The 20,406-nt window shown below is 40.7% G+C and overlaps 1 protein-coding gene across 10 annotated transcripts in view; it reads left to right on the forward strand.

The window, feature by feature from the left end:
• OSBPL8 (oxysterol binding protein like 8) overlaps positions 1 to 20,406 on the forward strand; it is a 95,174-nt gene that overhangs the window by 19,633 nt on the left and 55,135 nt on the right. For 3 of the 10 annotated variants that reach the window (XM_082308876.1, XM_082308884.1, XM_082308882.1), the window contains exons 2-3: positions 14,110 to 14,215; positions 19,672 to 19,708. In XM_082308876.1, coding sequence (XP_082165002.1) covers positions 14,174 to 14,215; positions 19,672 to 19,708 — 79 coding nt within the window. In that variant the 5' untranslated portion in view covers positions 14,110 to 14,173. The other 7 variants (XM_082308877.1, XM_082308886.1, XM_082308881.1 and 4 more) reach the window with 6 other exon arrangements.

Genomic DNA, 20,406 nt, shown 5'->3' on the forward strand with positions numbered 1-20,406 from the left:
ACTGGTTCATATCTGTGACGACTGGTTTTGGATATTCAGTCTAGGAACTCAGTTAATAATGGATTGAAAACGCAGGACATGAGATTTCTCCAGTTGCCCCTTTTAGCATAACACACGGTTGGAAATGTGTAGCGCCGGTTATTCTTACAGCTACTCCCGCAGGAAATCTAAATGGGTACATTCAGGTTTCCTCCTTCTGACATGGCAGTGCGGTGTGTGAAAATGAGCGTCAGAGACGGGATGTGCCCCAGGAGAGACGGGATGCGCCCCAGGACGTGGGTGCACGGCTGCGAGTATGTTGGGACATAGGTTTCTGTTCAGTTATAGCTCTGAGACCTGAGCTATTGCTGCCTAGCTCCATCTACATCATGAAGCATGGAAATTAGTGTTTCATTCTTTTCCTAAACGGTGGACTTTGAAATACATGCGTAAGCTGCCTTCAAGGGAATAAAATGTGTAACATGATACTTAGAGGTGTAGTTAACTGCTGTGGCAGAGATACAGGGGATTGAATTGCTTTATGCTAATATTATCTTGGTAGTTAAGCTCGTGTTATCTTGGTATTGTGTGATTTTAAATGTGAAAGTAAACTATAAAATGCTATTAAACTGATAACTCTTGTCAGTTTTAGTGACAATATTGGAATAAAGTAATGCTGTGAAGGGAAGGATGTAGTTTTTCTCTTTTAAAAAATACATACATTCTCTCTTGGAAGTATTCTTTCCCTTATTTATTGCAAAAACACCAACTGAATTTGCTGGAGCTCACAAGCGTTGCATCCTTCCTTCCAGGCATTTGTTTCTGCCTTCCATCTTTCCCTGGGCTCCCAAACTGTGTGATATCTCTCGCAACCTGCACCATGCCATTCTGACTTCCCTTAACTAGCTGAGTATTGAGGGGATGGGTAGAGGATGCTGGGGAAGCAGGATTCAAAACTTTGTATCACACAGTCCTGTGGGATGGCACAGCTGAGAGGATAGCATTCACCTTAAATCACATGCTCAGGCTATCTGATGGCCCCATTAACCCATTTTATGGGTAAGAGAATTCCCAGTACTTGAGTAGACTTGGGTGGAAGGGCAGGAGGAGGTGCCTTGTGCATTCAGTATTTGGCCCTTAATGGAATAATTCTTTGTCCAGGATGCTAGGTTTTTTTTCTTTCTTTGTTTTCTTCTCTGAAGCATTTTAAAGAACTTCCAAGGAAGCGTCAAGACTTTGTTTTCCTGGCTGTGCTGTCTGAAGTGACCTTACAACCACTCCCTGGTTGTCAAGGAACAGAACCCTATTATCCCAACTGTGACACATACTTTCTTTTCTGCTTGAATGAATTTAGTATCTTCTATGTTGGTCCCTGAAGCAGAACGTTAAATGTACCCTGATAATGTATGGTTCTTGCTACGGAGAATCTTGGTGTCTCCTCCCAGTACTGGGAGCAAAAAGCATTCTGCTCTTCAGAAATGGGGTAGCTTTGGGAACAAATATGTTTAACTCCTGTGCTTGAGGGCTGGCTTTGAGCTGTGAAAGGCTTGGCTTCTATTTTCAGCTCTGGCAAAAATTATTTTTATATAAGTTGCTTGTTTATTGTTGCCAATAGTGTGAGCAGTTGCCTAGCTTAGATTAGGCAGCGATATTGAGCTGATTTCTGAGGGCCGTGAATTGCAGGTAAGTTGTCACTTGATTACGCTTGTATCTCTTCCATAACTGCTTGTTCTGGCAGGCTAGGTGCTTCTTGTTGCCCAAAGAAATGTCATGGGCAAGCATGTAATTTGTTGAATAGGAGTGGGTGGGGAAACAAGAGGTCTAGTGCTAGGTCACTTGCCAAGTCTGCAATGCGACAGTATTTTACAGTTCCTGTAGATCAGGTTATATCGTTTAAATGCTATTGGTTCATCCTGTTAAACTAAAAGCTATGTGAGATTCTTGCAGCAGTTCCAAATCAGAGTTGATTGGCAGTTACTCAGTAGCTTCAGACAGACAAGCTTGGATGCTTGGTGCTAAAAGCACTAGTCCTCATTAAGCCTGTACAAAGGCTATTTGAAATATTTGTTTGTGACTTAAAAAAACCCTACAAAAACAACAAAAAAACACCCACCAAGAAAAAAATCACATCCCCCCTAATACCCCAAAAAACCCTCCCAAACAAAAAACAAACAAAAAAACCCAAACACGAAACCAGCGCCCCCCTGCCCCAAACCTCAGAAAGATACTGAGTTGCAAACATGTAGAATAGCACTAACGCCTAAAAAAGCAGAAGTTTGGTTCATCAGCTCATTTTAATTAGGCAAGTGGTAAAGTGAAAAAAACTAAACTTGGCATATACAATGGAAATCTAAATTAGACTTTCTAAGTCTTTTTAATAAACCATGATGTGTAAGCCAGATACTATCGCTGCCTGTTTGAACCTGCTGCTACTTTAAGTTTGAATTTCTAGGGTTTTTCCTATTGCAGTAGGCTTCTCTGACCTTTTGTTCTTAAATTCTCATACAGATATCCTGTATCTTGAAATTGTGGAAACTACCTTCTAGCACTAGCCAAAAGAAATCGAAATGAAGGCCATCTCTTATGTCATCAACTCTATTTTAATATCAAGAAGAGACACTGCTGCTAAGATAAGAAAACTAAATTGTACGTGAGAATAAACATTAGGTTCTTCTTTGAAATATCAACCACATTTAATTCTGCAGAAAGTCCATTTCGTAAAAACCTCTCAAACATAATATAACTCTATTGCAGCTAAGCACAGCTCGCCTTAGACTTGTTTGTCTGTGTTAAGTCTTCTTTCACACTTTTAATGTTAGAACTTGCATTGATTTTTCTATTTTATGTATCTCAGGTTAGAGCAGAAATTAGGATTGTAGCTGCTCTCTTAGCTGAGCCCCTGTGAAGTGTCTTCATGGTTCTTATTAGCAGGACCCAGAGAGGTAATCTCAGTTCTTTGGTGAAACTAAGCCACTGGGGTATAGAAAAGTGACTCTGTACTGGTAGGTTTGGCAGCTCTGGATGAGGAAAGATGGTCTATTTTATTCAATTCACATTAATGCTATTCCTCAAGAGTGCTTCCTAATGAGAAAATTATTACCACTGTTAGACCTTTGGAAGCCTGTAATCCAGTGGTATTTCTAAGTGAATGCAGTTAAATGGCATCACACTCAGAATGTGAACCATTGTATTCTTCTTGGGCAGGTCTTAGTGAGTCACCTAAGTCATATTTTGAGATTTTCTTTTTTTTCAGTGCACAGAACCAACTGCCCATCCCTCCCCTTTATGAAACTTAAGATGTCCTTTCAACAGGTATGAACATTTAAAAGAGCTCTTAGGGTGTATTTCACGTCTTTAAAATGAGTTAGCCATCCTTTTGAGTTCTGAGAAGCATCAAAATGCACAGTGCAAAGGAGAGATTAAAAACCTAGTAGAATTGCCTCTTGGAAAATTGGTCCTTTGCACTGACTCAATTTTGGAGGTATATTAGTCATTTTATGAATTTGGTGTTCTTTTTCCTGTAGATGTGATTATTCTCTTCCCCTTCAACACTCTGTTTGTTCAACAGTAGTTGTTTATATTGCTTTGAACTTGAGAACCCTCGTCACATTTGGATCAAATTGAACTTGGTAGCACACAGATACAGAACAAAAGGATAGTCTGTACTCAAGGGAGCTTACAGTCAAACACTGGCAGTTACTGGTTGAGTTAAGAGATACGGTAAGAAAAGATTGGTATCTGCTTTGGTTAGTTATTGTAATTTCTGGGAAGGCTGTGGTGGAACCTCTTGTGATACCAAAAATCTGATACTGTAGGTCACTTGTAATCACCTCCTTACACATCTCTGCTCTTTTGAAGGCATGTGGGTTTGGGGGGTTTTTTGGGGGGTTGGTTTTTTGAGTATGGTCTGTCCTGCATATTCTGAGCTTTGACCTTTACAGCTGAGTGATTCAGAGGGTACCTATAGCCATGAATGTGGTATTAATTTGAATTTGCTTTAGTTGGTTTGGATCTATGTCCATTGTAAAGGAATGTACTGAGAAAGATTTGATCACTTTTGAGGAGGACGGTCGTCCTGTTCCCTCCAGGTGTCTGTAACTCCTGCAAAGGTGAGGGAGAGGTGGCAGGTGAAAAAATGAGGTGGCTCTCCTTAAGCAGGGGATTGTGTAGTCTTTTGGACACAGTCTTGGAAAAATGTTCTTGTCCATCCCCTGGCAATAGAGACTTTTTAAACATAAATGGTATTCTAGCATAAGTAATACATACTCTAATGCCTGGGATATAGTTGCTTGGTGTTCATGTTAAAACTGCAAATTGTTTGTGAACTCTTAGTAAGCAAAATGTTTTACAATGACTGTCTGACCAGGACAAGCTGGAATCTTGCTTGTGTTTCCTAAAGTCAGCTCAGAGAGAAGCAATGTAGGAAATCAGCTGCAGTAGCTTCTGATGTGGCTATGAACTGTCTGCATGATGGTGCCTACCTGTCTAAGCAAAGTCACTGCAGCTTCTGAGATACAGAAACTTTACAGTAATTTAAGCTAACTTTTTACTTTATTTGCAATAGGTAAAGAGCACTCATCTGGTCACGTATCGCTCATTTCGAAGTTGCTAATTCGTTGATCTGCAATAGTATGATTACTTGCAATTGTTTATATATAATCTCAGAATAGCTCTCTGAAACTTTATTCCTTATGAAGTTGATTGTATTCTTGACCAGCACGTGAGACTTAAAATATTTCTGGGTCTATGATCGCATTATAACCAAGATGTTCAGAGGGTTTCATCACTGAAGGTAATATCCTGCATCATTTGAAGTATTAAAGCAGACTTTCAGCATCCCCCTATTGAGGCTTTTTCAGCACAATGAATTAGTTCTTATATGCTTGAAGTGTTTTTCATAGGCTTGAAATAGTAAGTGTCCTCTTTTTTTGGTTCTTCCCCTTTTTAATGCTTTGACTCTGTATTTGGCAGTCATGTCTGTCAAGGAAAAAAGAGAAAAATGTTCCTTTTTGGAAAAGCAAGGTTGGATTTTGTTTTGGAAAGTTCCACGCAGAGGAAATCCGGATCTATCTCGTGTCTCAGGACGGCAGCTGATTCCACTTTGGCGTCAGAAATGGAAGGACTTGTTCTGCCACCTATCCATCTTGTCTGTGGAAACATCTCTGCTGATTTATCTTACTTTTTCATTTCAGAAAAACCTTTAACAACAACACTGCTTTTCCTTTTGCCTTGGCTTGACTCCCTTCATTTCCTGCAGGAGTTTCCAGTCGGTGTTGGGCGCGTCTGTGGCTGCAGACATAGTCCATGCTTGCGCAGGCTGTTATGGTTGGAACAGAGGTGGGTTTAAGAGGTAGCCCTCAGCTGTTGTTACCACTGCTGTGCCAGACCTGCAAGCAGAAAGGCAGGTGCAAATTCCCGTGGCCTGGCTCAGTTTAAATGATCTGTGTTTTGAGAGTGTCTGTTTAAAATAACTCGCAATAGTGAGTGTCCCTCTGACAGAAGAGGGTTAGGGAGCACCTGCACAGAGGGGGCTGTGGGCAGGTCGGAAAGGCAGCAGCTGCAGTGGGGAAGGTGGAGGCAAGGACCAGGTGTGGAGGATGAGTAATCTCTTAACTCCTTTCAGCTGTGTCTAGAGGAGCGTGTCACACTGTGACTTCATCCGGCTGCCACCGTGAGAGATGAGGAACCACAGGGAGTACCAGCTGGCCTTTCATCACAGTGCAGAACAACTTTTTTTTTACTGAGATATTAATAGGAGCAACTTGGCTTCTAATGCAAACCGCTAGATGAACATGAGTTCACTAGATAGATGGGGGAGCGTGTGAGGCTATCGGTAGTGCCTTTACAGTTGTGAAAGAAAGCTTCTAACGCTGTTAGAAGAGAGGCAGGATTCCCTGACTTAAAATGATTACATTTGTCATGTTGCTTTCTTAAACCTTTTGGCAGGAAAAACACAAATAGCAAATGTGCCTTGGTGTCTGGGGTGGAGTTCTGAAATGAAAATAGTTTGCAATGGGTCTAACCATTTAGTCTGCACCTTTTTTTTTTTTTTTTTTTTTTCCTTCAAAGACTGTTGTTGACCAATTTAACCTTGTTTAAACAATGCTAGTATTGATACAAGTGTATCTGCTGTAAGGTTAGTTTGGCATCCACTTGGGTATTTTGCTGGTTGGTACTGCAGCACCTTGAAGTGTAAAAATAAAATGCTAGATTTGGCTATGTAAGGTTCGATTGAATCTTCTTTTCCTACATCGTCACACGAAAGCAGAACAAATCTTTCGAGTATGTTATGAAACTTCGTAGGTGCTCTCTGGTTCAAGCTTAATAAATGCAAAGAATTTAATGATTTAGTGCCTCTCTTGTTTTTATCCTCGAAAGTTAGACTGAGTCCTAGATAAAGCTTTGCCTGTGGACGCAAAGTGGGTAATGGTCTGGGTAACCAAGACACCCTTATGCAAAGCAATAACCATTTTTAGTACTGAGACCTGTAGCTCCTTTGGGTTGTGGGAGCAATCTTGCAAAATATGCATCATGAAGACTAGGACAGGTTGGGGAGCTTTGAAGTGCATTTTAATGGCCAAAGGGCTCCAGAACACTTGGGACTTGAGCTTTGAGAGGATGCTGGGTTTTAGTACCTGGAGGTAACTCTTACCACCTCTTCTGTACTCCTTCATTTTTATCAGGACAAGTTTACCTGTGGGACACCTGTTTAAGGTAGTAATTTATTAAAGTTGCAGTGGCTGTTCAGAAGTTTTCTATCCTTTTCTTGGCATTCACTGCCATCTATCACTCTCAAAAGATAGCTGAGATATCTGAAAAATGTTTCTGCTTTCCAAGCTTTTTCTAAATGAGAGATGTTTTCAAGTCTTGTTTTTAAGCGTTTCAGTTTTTCTGGGTGTTTGTTTCCCCCCTCTGCCCTTTGAGAACAGCAATACGGAAACAGAGGAAGCAGCTTGCTTTGCACGTGGACTGTTTATTCAGGAAATGAGAAGGCAGGTGATGAAACTCGGGGTGGAAGGAAGCGTTTCATAAGGGTGTATTTGGTGGCTGATAGCATTAAGTGATCACAGTGTGCTTGGGGGACATAGGTGAGGCAGTTGTTGAGTCTGATGTGGTTATACCTTAGCAGACCTTTGAGCATTCAGACATTGCAGTTCAGAGTTAACATAACCATGCAGTTAGTCATCTATGACTTCACCTATACTATTACTGGTTTTGTCAAGCTCTCCTATTTGGCCTGACTTCACAGCAGAAGGAATCAAACCTAGAGATTTACTCAGCTCTCAAATTTCTCTTCTAGAATTGCAGAATGAAACCTCTTCCTAGTTCTTCCAGGTTCTTGTTAGCGTGTGTAAGATACTTAGTTTGAAAGTTGAGAAAAATTTGTGATTTCTTTGTTTACCAGATCTTTTGCTGAATCCTTTGACCCTGTTGGCCCCACTCCATTTTTATCAGTAACTCACCTTCAGTTCCTTGGGTCCTTGGCATGCAGCGACATTGTGTCATGTGCAAGAAGCTGGCCTGATCTGTAGCTTGTTAATGAAGTGTACTTGGTGTGTGGACTCGGGAACTGAGAGAGACAGTCTGTGGCCTCGTACTACAACCAGGGGGCTGTACTTCTGGTGTGCTGGATTCAAAGAGCCTTGAAAGCAAAACGTGTACCTTTATTACCTTCTGTGCTAGTGCTGCTCCTCCACTGCATGGAGCAAAGTGAAGTGCCTTCACCCTGTCCTATGACTGCTGAATGACACTTAGGTTTTTTGAGAGCCTTGGTTTGATCACTCTAGTTAGATTTAGGATGTAGATTTCCTTTCATCTTGTAAAACTGATCTTGTCCCCATTAGCTCTTAATTTTTATGAAACTACTTGTTCCCTTTTTTTTTTGTTGTTTTTTTTTTAGCACTTAGATACCTTTCTCAAGACTATTACCTTAAACTTCCTTACGGACCTTACTGAACTGAATGCACTGATAACCACACCTGAGAACTGCTTACCTAAGGGTCACCTGGTGATCCTGATGGGCAGCAAGTTGAACATGAGCCAGCAATGTACCCTTGCCACAGAAAAGGCGAGTGGTATCCTTGGATGCATTAGACAAAGCATTGCCAGCCGGTCGAGGGTAGTGATCCTTCCCCTCTACTCAGCACTGGTGAGGCCACACCTTGAGTGCTGGGTCCAGTTCTGGGCTCCCCAGTACAAGAGAGACATGGACATACTGGAGAGTCCAGCGAAGGGCCATGAAGATGATCGAGGGGCTGGATCATCTCTTACATGAGGAAAGACTCAGAGAGCTGGGGCTGTTCAGCCTGGAGAAGAGAAGGCTCGGGGGGATCTCATCAATGTGTATAAATACCTGAAGGGCAGCTGTAAAGGTGACAGAGCTGGGCTCTTTCCAGTGGTGCCCAGCGATGGAACAAGAGGCAGTGGGGACAAACTAAAACACAGGAGGTTCCCTGTCAACATCAGGAAACATGTTTTTACTGTGAGGGTGACCAAACACTGCACAGGTTGCCCAGACAGGTTGTGGACTCTCCATCCTAGGAGATATTCAAAAGCCATCTAGATGCCCTCCTGCAAAAGGGGGGTTGGACAAGATGACCTCCAGAGGTCCCTTCCTACCTCAACCATTCTGTGATTCCCTGTGGAACAGCATTTCTCTGGTACTGTAGTGACTCTGCTTTCCAGCAAGGACTTAGGTGGATTTTTACCCTTCTTGACACCAATGTAAACACCTAGGTTTCCTTTCTCCTAGTGTGCCTTGCCCACGCTTGTTGCCACATTGATCTTTGAAGTCAATGTATTATGCATGTGTCATCTTAAAAAAATTTACAATATGCTCTTATCTGATACCCATCTTGGGCAATTTGAAATGCATTAACTTATTTTAGGCCTTAAGGAAAAAAGGCAGGCATCCAGCAGAGCTGAGCAGGTCAGTTTTGGAGGTGAGAGCCCTGGAGAGCTCTTCCCCTTTGCAAAGGCGGGATCAGCATGCAGTAGCTATTTCACTGTGCACTCAGTGCAGCCCGTTAGCAGGTCACAGGTGAGGCCGTGCCTTGTCTATGAGGTATGATGCTGGAGAGTAAGTGGGTGCTCTGATACTATAACAGATCACAAAACAGTATCGCAGTGCAAATGCCATACCTAGTAACCGTAGGTGATAGTATTTAAGGAGAAAGCTAAAACCTGCATATATAATACAGTATTCAGGTCTTCAAGTAACTTGGTCCATCGATTAAATAGAAAATGTATTAGATTCAGGGGTCATCTCTGCCACTTTCACTTTGTGGCTGCACCTTGGCTGAAGTTCAGGAACTCACATGGGGGACAGTGAGGATACAGGAGGCAGCATAGCAAGCATCTCAGCCATGAGATCAGGTAGACTCTTGATGAAATTCTCGGAATTTAGTGGAGTGCTTGAATGGAAGCTAATCTTCTGTGGGAGAAGGGGAAGAAGAGTCCTTTTGTGAATTGAATTACAGTATTAATGTTAGAAACATGCCTCCTATAGGGTATTACTGACATGGAGTCAGGTTTAAACTCTGTAATATGCCTGGAACAAGTTACATAGTTGGTGAGGAGCCTTTGTTATACTGGAGATAAAAAGAGCTTGTCTTTCCTAATAACCCCTTTATTCAGGTAAATTAACATATCCCTACAATAAACACTGATATAATCTGGTTAACATACAGGATTTATAAGTCAATATAGAACACTGCTTGTCTGTAAAGGTGTGATTAAAGGCGTGCTGCCACAGACACTTCTGACACAGCCAAGGCATCTGGTTTCTGCTGCCTTTGCTCTGTGACCTGTGCAACTATACCTCAGAGAATATCATGTGATATTATGGAGTCATAAAATTGTTTAGGTTGGAAAGGACCTTTAAGGTCATTGAGTCCAACCATTAACCTAGCACTGCCAAGTCCACCACTAAACCATGTCCCTAAGCATCACATCTACCTGTCTTTTAAATACCTCCAGGGGTGGAGAGTCAACCACTTCCCTGGGCAGCCTGTTCCAGTGCCTGACCACCCTTTCAGTGAAGAAGTTTTTCCTATTACAAAATCTAAACCTTCCCTGGCATAATTTGAGGCCGTTTCCTCTAGTCCTGTTGCTTGTTACTTGGCAGAAGAGCCCGACCCCCATCTGGTTAGACCTCCTTTCAGGTAGTTGTAGAGAGCAATAAGGTCTTCCCCTGAGCTGCCTCCTCTGCAGTTTAAACAACCCCAGCTCCCTCAGCCGCTCCTCATAAGACTTGTGCTCTAGACCCTTTACCAGCTTCGTTGCCCTCCTCTGGACACGCTCCAGCACCTCAATGTCCTCCTTGTAGTGAGGGGCCCAAAACTGAACCCAGTATTTGAGGTGCAGCCTCAGCAGTGCCGAGTACAGGGGCACTATCACCTGCCTGGTCCTGCTGGCCCCACTATTCCTGATACAAGCCAGGATGCCGTTGGCCTTCTTGACCACCTGGGCACACTGCTGGCTCATATTCAGCCAGCCATTGACCAACACCCCCAGGTCCTTTTCTGCTGGGCAGCTCTCCAGCCACTCTTCCCCAAGCCTGTCGCATTTCATGGGGTTGTTGTGACCCAAGTGCAGGACCTGAGGCATGCTCTTATGGCTTTTGAGTTTGTTTTTTTTTTTTTTAAAGGGTGGTAGTTAGGAAGAGGTAAGAAGTCATGTAAGACATTTCAGTATGCATATGTATGGATAGTTAGATAACATCCTGCTCACACAGAATAGTGCCTTTTATTGATGCATGCTGTCCTTCCCTTCTGCTTTAAATATATGCTTCTGAGCTGGTCACCCTAGATCCTCTTCACAGTCGAAGAGAAATACCTTATTTTGTGGCATGATTTGTCTGATTGGTACAGCTGCTTTAAAATGAGCAGTACCTTTCTAAGTGCCAGTTTGTATCCATTGTCTATAAAAGAAACATAGGTGATTAGCTGGGATGCCATCATATAATTCTGTTCAAATAATTTCAGTTTGCATGTGCCCTTGTGAGCATTTAAACTCTTAAGAGTTGTGATTGTGAAGTAGGAACATCTGTTAATTAAAGCCCCAAACCAACCGACCAGGCAGACTACCAGATTGCAAATGCTTGTCAATGTGGAGAGAGGAGCAAAGGCATGTCATAAATGTCTCCCAAAAGCTAAAAAGATGATGATTTAAATTTGGGGTTGTGTCTTCAAATCTAATGATTGGGTTAGCCGAAGTAGAAAAGAGCTCACTTACTCGTGGAAGCATCCCTCATAATAACCTGGCTGCATTTACAAATAAATAAATAAATAAATTCCCCTTCCCTACATTGATCAGAAAGTTGTTTCAAAGCCTTGGGGCTTGGATGGGTGGAAGCATTCTGTAATATTCAAAATAAATCTGTTCTCCAAGTTGATACTTAGTTGCCTTTTTGGCAATATCATTTTGCTGAGAGATCCCTTTTCCTTCCTTGGTATTTATTTTGGCATATTTCAGAAGCAATATTGTTCACTTTCAGCCTTCATTTTGCCAAGAAAAATAAGCCAAGCTGGCTGGCTGCTGGTAAGCTAAACAATGTGGGGGAAGGTAATCCTTAACCATTTCTGCACCTGCTTTACTCTGCATTTCTGTTCAAACGTGAGCAGGCAGAATTTTCTCCCTCCCTCTCCCAGATAACATCTCGGCAGTCTTTGGGACCCTGCTGGATTATGAGTTTTCTGGGGACCACGGACATCCATGACTGCTAAGAATTAGACATTAGGGTACCTGTCTGATGATACCGCTCTTGAGACTGAGACAAGGAAGGGTGTAGTGGCTGTGGTCATGTGAATAAACAGAGGAGCAGAATACACCAGGAGTGTTGACAACAAAAATTATGAGTTTAAAAATGTCTGTTAAAAATAGAGATGGGTTTAAAACTGTTTTAGGGTGAATGTTCCTGCGTCAGGAAAGATCTGTTTATTTGGATAACTGAGTAGGGTTGCGAGTTTGTGTAACTAAAAAAGCTGACTAACTGCTTTAAATATCAGTGTATACATCTGTTTACAACACCACTCATTTTTCATCCTGTTTAAGAGAGTTTGTGTTTCCGTAAATTGAATATGTATGCAGTCTGGTGTTGCTGAATTTCCTGCTAATAATAGAACCTAAAATGGGTGTCGGGGGGAGAGATGACAGGGAGCAGCCTCCAAGAGACATCACCCGATTCTGCATCCCCGCGCTGGTGTGTGGAAGGTGCGTGTTGCAGTGCCTGCCGCCCCGGGAAACAGAGCTGCTGGGGTGAACTCCTCTTTCCGTGGTAATGCCATCTTTCATTTTATTAATGCTAATTAATCGCTTGTAGTCGTCTCCCTTCAGATGTCTACTGTTTCTAATTTATACGAAAACATCTAGCCATACGCTTCCCAGTTACGTGCCACCTTGGTAATTACTTAGGCACTTGAGTAAGATCCTTGTCAGTTCTTTGAACTGAGTCATAGGGAACTATAAACTTTGCAGTTTCTTTAGCACGCGGTCTTTGTATTAAACTTTTTATGTGTTTTAACACATAACTTTTTAAATTTCTTTAACACAAAACTTCCTTTTGTGTTTTAGTGGCATATGTTATGGTAACTTGCCATAGTGTGTTAATACTGTATGTTCTTCCTAAAGGATTTTTAATTCTAATGTGCTTTACGTAATACACGAACAAAATTATGATAGTAAAAATGTTGAAAGCTGTTGAACAAATGGTTGTTCTTTATAGTGAGATTTGTTTTCATGAGTGTGTATTTCCTGAGGCAGGCTTTGAACTGCGAGATCTTGTGTCCTCCACCGCTCCTCTCCTTGGTCCTCTCCTTGTCCTCCTGCACCCAGACACTCCTCAGGCTCCCTGGAGAGGCTGTGATGCCTCCTCCCACCTCACTCCCTATGTCCTCAGTCAATCCGTTTCTGCTAAAGCTTGAGCTGAAGCCATAGCTTGATGTATTTACCCTAAGCATAATATGCTAACACCGTAGCTTAAAAAAAAGTCACCATTTCCATACTACCCCTGCTGTTGCACAAGTGATGGTTTAGCAATGTGCCTTGTAACTTCAGCTGCTTCCTGCCCCCTCACCGCACCCAAGACAAAAAGAAAATTGAAAAAAAAATTGTTCTTGGGCTAATTCTCTGATCAAACACTTGCTCTGGCTGGAGGGAAGGGCAGTGTGAGCGTGGCTTCACGGAGGGTGGGACCGCAGGGTTTTCTCCCTGGGGGATGCTGCCTTTACTGTTTTGAACAGGCTAGCTTACAGCCGTCGTGTCCACTTGTGTCTTTTGCTGATGAGAGCCTTGGAGAGAGAGAGAAGCAGAGCAACGGGCTGTAGACGGGCATCTCTGCAGGCATCCTGATCTGCTTCCCTCCTCAAATCCATGAAACGAATGAACGGTTAAGGCATGTTTTTTCCAGCAAGTTTTGCTTGATTCTAGACCATTTTCTTGTCTCACCGGTGACTTCAAATGTGGTATGAATACTAAGGTTTATTGTAGCTTTCATTCTTTAGCAAAAAAAGTAGATAGGAAACGTCTAGAGAACAAGGCATTGCTTTCTGGCTGTGCGTGGTGACCACCAGCTGAGCACCCGCTTTGCCACAGAGGGTGCTGGCTTGCACAAATGATTTAATTTCTGTGTCTCTATTCCACAAAGGAAAACGTGGCTGTTTCTGGAGTTCTGCTGGGAAGCCATGAGCTCTGACTGCTCCAGAATAGCTTTTACGTACCCAAACAGCTTGTGTGTGCGTGCCTGTGGGGCGGGAGTGGTGTGCTGCTGGGGACTCTGGAACGAGTGAAAATACAGGGCAAAACCTATGAGTTTGGTTTTATTTTTGGTTTTCTTTTTTTTTTTGGTTGTGTTCTTCCAGCATCCTTATTGGATGAAAGTGTGGTTAAAGGTAAACACTTGCCTCTGTGAGTAGCTTTTGTTTTGGCCATTTTATTTGAGACTATTCTCTCCCTTCATTCCTAAAAAGTTGATTTTTATGGGTAATGTGCATGTTTTGCAAGGAACTGTAATATACACAGTTTACAATAGGAGACTATTTACCCTCTTAAAACATAGAGAGGAGAGTGTGGCTCTTTAATGGATTTCAGCCATTGGAAGTAAATTATTGTGTTTTTTCTTTCCCCCTCCAGGATCTCGGGTAGCAGGATGGAAGAACTCTAACTGACAGAGAGACAGACAACACGCCCTTTCAGCATGGAGACCGTTCCGGTTGATGGGGACATTGATAGAAATTCAGTGAGTAACTCTAAATGTGGCTTCATATAATCAGATGAATGTGAAGATGCTTTTGCAGGGAGAGGATTAAATGGCTTGAATCTGTTCTAGTTTCGTTTGAATTGATACTTTTCTGGTGAGTGCATTTGGAGTATCGTGTTGTATCACCCATCATTTGCTAGATTCTCATGGCAAAAGGGCTGGATGTCAAGAAACATTTGGTTCTTGGATTTGATCGCTGGTGTCTCTGAGTCCCAAAAGAAAAAAGTATTCCTCTCGGTCTTACTATTTGGCACTTTACTAGTTAGTGACTATGGACAAAAGAAAAAAAATAATGTATTTCTTGGAGGAATGAGGAGCAGGAAAGGTATGAGGAGTGATAATTATATGTTATCAGAGTAATTCCAGGTGTAAGAATTGATAATCTGTGCTGATAATAAAATTTCTAAAGTAGTGAAAATACCAGCTCTTTCTTTCTAAGCACAATTTAAAAACAGGAAAGGCTAGTGGGTACTATGACACTTAATCATCATCATCATGTTGAAGTTACTTAAGAATTTAATTTTTCCACAAGCTGTGTTATATGGAAGCACTCTAATAGCTGAAGCAGGAAATGTTTTTTAGTTTTCAAAGCTGCTTTCTGATATAAAGCACTGCCTCCCAATGGCAAAATAGGATATTTTTTCTGTAACTGAAAAGCTCAAGTTTAACATCTCATTAGTGACCAACTTTATTTGTGATGGTTCAACTACTAGATAGAGATATTAATTTGATCAAGTATTTTATTACTGTTTTTATCTTAAGTGATTAATTTGGAGACAAGATATTTTGTGGTGCATTGAGAAAATCCTTGGCTTTTTTCTGTAATAAACATACTCATTGATTTGTTGCAAGGCCAATGCATCTGTATCCCAGGCACAACATACTGAGTATCATCTGTCAGCTGTGCAATAGAATATATTTTTTTTAAAAAATCCTATCAACTCAGTTGCTGTGCTCCTTGTTTCCTAAAATAAAAATAAAAACACTTACCAGTTTACAAAAAAATTGAAAGTAACTTGAAATGTGCTAGTTTCCTTTCTGTGACATGCCTTCACAATAGCGTGATTTTAAGAAGCTGTCTTGAAATGAGGCTCTATATGTTTTACCAAGTCTGCTTCAGAAAAATGCTGAGTGTAAGGACAGATTTGCCTTTTCATCGTGTGTGCTTAGGCACCTGAATTGTCATCTCAGAATATTATTTTTTAACTAATGGTATGCTGTGATTGGCTACTCTAAGCATTTCTTACCAAAATATCATTTAGTGGGGTAATTGTCTATCTTAACTGCAGTTACAATGTGAAGCTTTGTGTGATGCACTGCAGCTGTTAAAACCATTTTTGAAAGCTTATCTGGGAGTCTAATATCTTTGGTCTGGTGTACACCATAGTAACAAATTGAAACCGACATATTAAAAAAAAAAAAAAGGCATGTATTTTAAGAGAGATTGGACCAGTAATTTTGAAGATCTGGAGTGTACACAAATCCTGCCACTTCCCAGAATTTTAATTTTTTTGAGATTGTTCAGTATTCCAGACTTTTAGCTGCAATCTGATTTTTTTTTTTTTCCAAGTTCCATTTGTCTGATTAAAATTCATGAAATACATGAGTTGCAAACATGCATGAAGAACACCGATCAACATTTTGCTACATGGTTTAAGTCATTTGGGGGGTTTCTAGGAGGTACCTTAAAAAGCCCTTTTTAGAGGTGTCAGCTTTCTAATGTGTTTTTGGCTTGCATGGAAAACAGAGGAGATCACAGAACTTAATATTGTGGGCTTTTCTTTCCAGAATCAGTCTAGGGAGAAGTGTCTTACATGAAATGCTTTTCTTCTCTAATAATTAGGTTTATATACACTGTATCTGAACACAGATTTTATGACAGCTCAGCAAACTATTTTTGTAGTCTGGCACCATTAAAGCAGTGCAAAATCATAGACTCGTTTAGGTTGGAAAAGACCTTTAGGATCATCAAGTCCAACGATTAACCCAGTACTGCCAAGTCCACCACTAAACCATGTCCCAAAGCACCCCTTCTACCCGTCTTTTAAATACCTCCAGGAGAATACTAGGCGCTGGTTTGAGTTCTTGTTTCAGAACAGTTTTTGTCTTTTTTTCTATAAAATAATAATTTAATTTAAACAAGCCTGACTGGCCCAGAACTCAGAACATTACATGGGAATGTTTAGTTTAAACCATTCTTTTTCTAAATGATTTTTTTAGAAAACTTTCTAGTCGGTTCTAATTTTTACCAAAACATGTATTTCATAAATACATTGCCTTTGATATAAGTTTTACAGTCAGTCCTTGCTATTTAAATACATCAGCAGACATAAAAGTACCTTTTTTCCTTGAAGCATTGAACAGAGGTCCTTTTTACTGATCAGCTTTGGTGGTCCTGAATTTAAATGTAACATGATTAATCTTAGTGATTTTACACATATTAGGGACTGCTTTCAGGGAAAGTCCGTCTCCAGCAGGGTGAAAACTCTAACTTGGCTTTAAAATGTGCATTCAAACTCCATTAAGAATTTGGCCGTAGGTTTAGATTGTAAATCCAGTAAATATTTTTAACAAGCTTACCTTTTGTAGTGTGAGATTGAGACATGCTAGCATGACATATGTTTTTGCTTTTACCCTCATCTTGAACAGGAAAAGGATTTTGGTTTATAGGACAAGTTGGCAGATATAATGTTAGGCTTAGTAGCAGTTGTTATAAACTTTATTGCTGAGAAATCAATGTCTAAAAATAGTGCTTTTCTGAAGCACAGAGCTGCTTTTGTATGAAAACAGAATTATGGCTGCTGTCTCATGTGATAGTTTTATTCCTCAGTCTTAACCTAAAACTCTACTGGGAGGAGGGCTAGGTTTTATATGTTTTGGTAGTAACATTTTTAACTAAATGTGCCTCAGCAGAAGCTAAATCGATCATGTAGTGTTGAGACCCTCCCTTGTCAAAGGGCTTGTTCTGTAATCTGTAACCAAAGTCATCCATTAAATAAATGTAGAAATAAGGGTAGGCTGTGTCTCTGGAAATAAGCGTATGCTTTTCTTAATTTTGTATATTTAGAATAAACATTGTGGGAGATGATGGACAGGAATGCCCTCAGGGAATGCCTTCCGGAGAAAACATCAGAGTAGTAAAACTGTCGTGTTTTATTCCCTTAGGGGTTTGAATCCCCGATCTGCAGTGATAGGAATTGCAGACGATGAGGTGCAATAGGCTATTGGAACATGAAGAGGTTTTTTTGGCCAAAATAGTCTCATTTCAGTATCTTGCATCAATATTTAGAAATACGTAGCCTGCGGGTTTTAGGTAAATACACAGGCCCAAATCGCTCTCATGAAGAGAGGGGGTTGACCAGCAACGGAGGCGGTTTGGTGTGTAAACAGAATGTCTGTTGGAGAAGATCAGGGACAGAGTTAGACAGGCTTGTGTTTCAGCCTCTGGCGTAGGAGCTGTTTGTACCAGTTCACAGGATTAACCATGCAATGCTAAAATATTTACATAAAAAGCCCCTGCATCGTCTCGGGTGACGGGTTGCCCTGCTCCGTGGTGTCATGTTGTATCTTGGTCAAGGCTGCTTGAGAGGCAGGCAGTGAGACAGGACCTGCTGCGGTGCTTTTTCACGCTTACTTCTTCAACGCGTAAGTATGCACTGCGAGTGAACATGCTGTCTGAGTCTCAGAAACTTCTGATCCTAGATGTCTATTAACAATTTATTTTTCCAGTTCTCTTCTCTTGCTTTCCAACTTTTAGTGTGAAATAAAGCAGGCCAGTGCTGAATAGCGGTGTTCCCAGTCCTTCAGTCGGTTGCTGGATCTCTGTACAGTTACTGCAGGCTCCTTTATCTTGCTCTCGTATCAGTCCCCATGAACATAAATTGTTTCCTAGTCTGCAGTAAGTTAACCTGTACATTAAAAAAAACACTTTGCCTTGAAAACCATTGAATTCTTGAATGCATTTCATGTACTAGTACCTAAACCTGTCTGGTAAGTTCATGGGTTCCCTTAGCAGTGTTTCACTCTTTGACCTAAATTTAGTCTCTGACAGGGATAGAAGGTTGTTTACCAAATGCACCTATAATTTATTTCAGCTTCTCTTGTTTAATCAGGTCCTTTTCCAGAAAGTGCAAAATTGTGAACGAAGGGTTCCCTCACCTTTTCAATGATGTGTACTGCAATTGCTGTATTCTCATGGCAGTACTTTATATTTGAATGTTGCAGTGTCAATTTAACACCCCTAGGCAACTGTGAGGAATAAAAATCTGTGTTTTGAGATCAGGAGTGTAAGACAAGACTCCTGCTTGCTAAGATTTTTATTTTTCTTTTTTATGTTTCCTGCTGTTTAGTCCTGATAACAGAGAGGCAAGATTGAATCCTCTTTAAAGCAGAGCAAGGATTTCTCTTCTTAAAGGAGCAGAAGTTTTTTCTTTGGGATATAGAAGATACAGCATGTTTGGATTTATTTTATTTTTAGGGAAGAAATGTTCATGCTGATCAGTATGCTTGTTTTCTCCTCCTTTTCTGTTATTTGTGGGTTTCAAAGCTAGTAAATCCTTTAAGACATAGGTGGAACTTACCTTATATCAGTACGTGGCTGAGCGCAGTGGCATCTTAGCCCCGATTGTGGCCTTGGGTAGCAATGATTTATAAAAGATTCCAGATCAAATGTCAGAAAGGAGTACAGACTATTACTATGTAATTACTCTTCTGTACTGCCTATATTTGATGCATTCAGCGGGACAGATAATTTTTTATACAACTTGATTCTTTGGAAATACTTTGATGTAAAATGTCCTCTTAAATTTAAAACTGCACTGCTTGTCTTGCATCCTAAGCAATTTAAAATGTTGCCTCTGTTTGTAGATGCACTGAATCTGTGGCTTTTAAGTTCATGTTTGTGTACAGAAGCGGTTAGGCTTGGATCTGGCATTAGTGGGTACTTGCACATTACTGGTGGCTTAAAAGTTTTTGTCTTTCCAAAACACCTGTCTGAAAGCGGAGCCGTTTTGGAAACAAATTTTGTGTTATTTCAGCTTTCTTCAGCGCTTTAGTCTTCTGAAAACATTCCAGCTAAAAATTTCTTAAAATATATTGCGTATCAAGTCATATGAGCAGTAAATTGCTGATGGAGAGGTTCCACTCAGAATTAGCAATTGGGGCAGTTGCTGTTTACTAACCATATACGATAATGGCTTCTAATAATCGCTTCCCTATAAGCATATTTGTCAGTTTTGTTGCTTCAACTTTTCTGAACTGCTAAGTCTCTTGAGGTCTTGCCTTTGGTATTGAGGTGCATGTTGTATTTTAGTTATGAACTAACACTGTTTTCATTGTCCTTCTTTCCCGCTGCTGCTGCTTTTGTGCACTTGCTTCTTCCTGGCCTGGATTTTTTTGTTTGCTGTTCTTCGTTCTTCAATTGTATGTGTACACAGCATCATGGTGATAACAGAGACTCTCATGGACCATCAAGTAAGTGACTCTCCTCTCCTATAGTATGTTTGCACACATGTTCATAATAGTTAGCATAAATCTTTGCATATAGGCTATTGGGCTAAATACTGAGTTTTCTTCTGTACTGTAATTGAGAAGCTGAAGTACAATGAAAATTTACTGTTGGAAAAGTATTTTACCTGGCATACTACTCATCTAAATGTTTCCCTACATTAACCTTTTTTTTTTAAGTGGGAAAAGTTTATTCTTCGCCTTTCCCAGTCATGGCTATAAAAAACTAACTCTCTTAAATTTCTTACCTAGAAGAGAAAAAGACATATTTATCAGTTTGAAATGAAACCTTCAAATGTTATTGTAGTATAGATAATAAAGACATGGAAATAATGGTTCAGAAACATTTTTAGTTTTGAGCTTGTCTGTTTATAGTGCCATAAGGTTCACTTAATTTTAATAAATTTACATCTTCAGAAATGAACAGGTGTATATACTGTAATACTCAAATAAGGATTGGATCTGGTGTGGTGGTAGGGAAAACTTCAGTGTTTTTTTGTATGTGCGTGCCTGCAGCCAAAGACTTGTTAGTGCCATTGGTTCATGGGCGTTAGTATGATTGGCAGAATAATTTTGCCTGGGATTAAGAGTTTGCGTATGTGGGGAAGGGAAGGATGCAGGCACAAATTCTTTCTTTTTGGTGAGAAATGTGTGCAGAAGCCGTG

The sequence above is a fragment of the Platalea leucorodia genome (genome assembly GCF_965183815.1).
Source record: "Platalea leucorodia genome assembly, chromosome: 4".
NCBI classification, from domain to species: Eukaryota; Metazoa; Chordata; class Aves; order Pelecaniformes; family Threskiornithidae; genus Platalea; species Platalea leucorodia.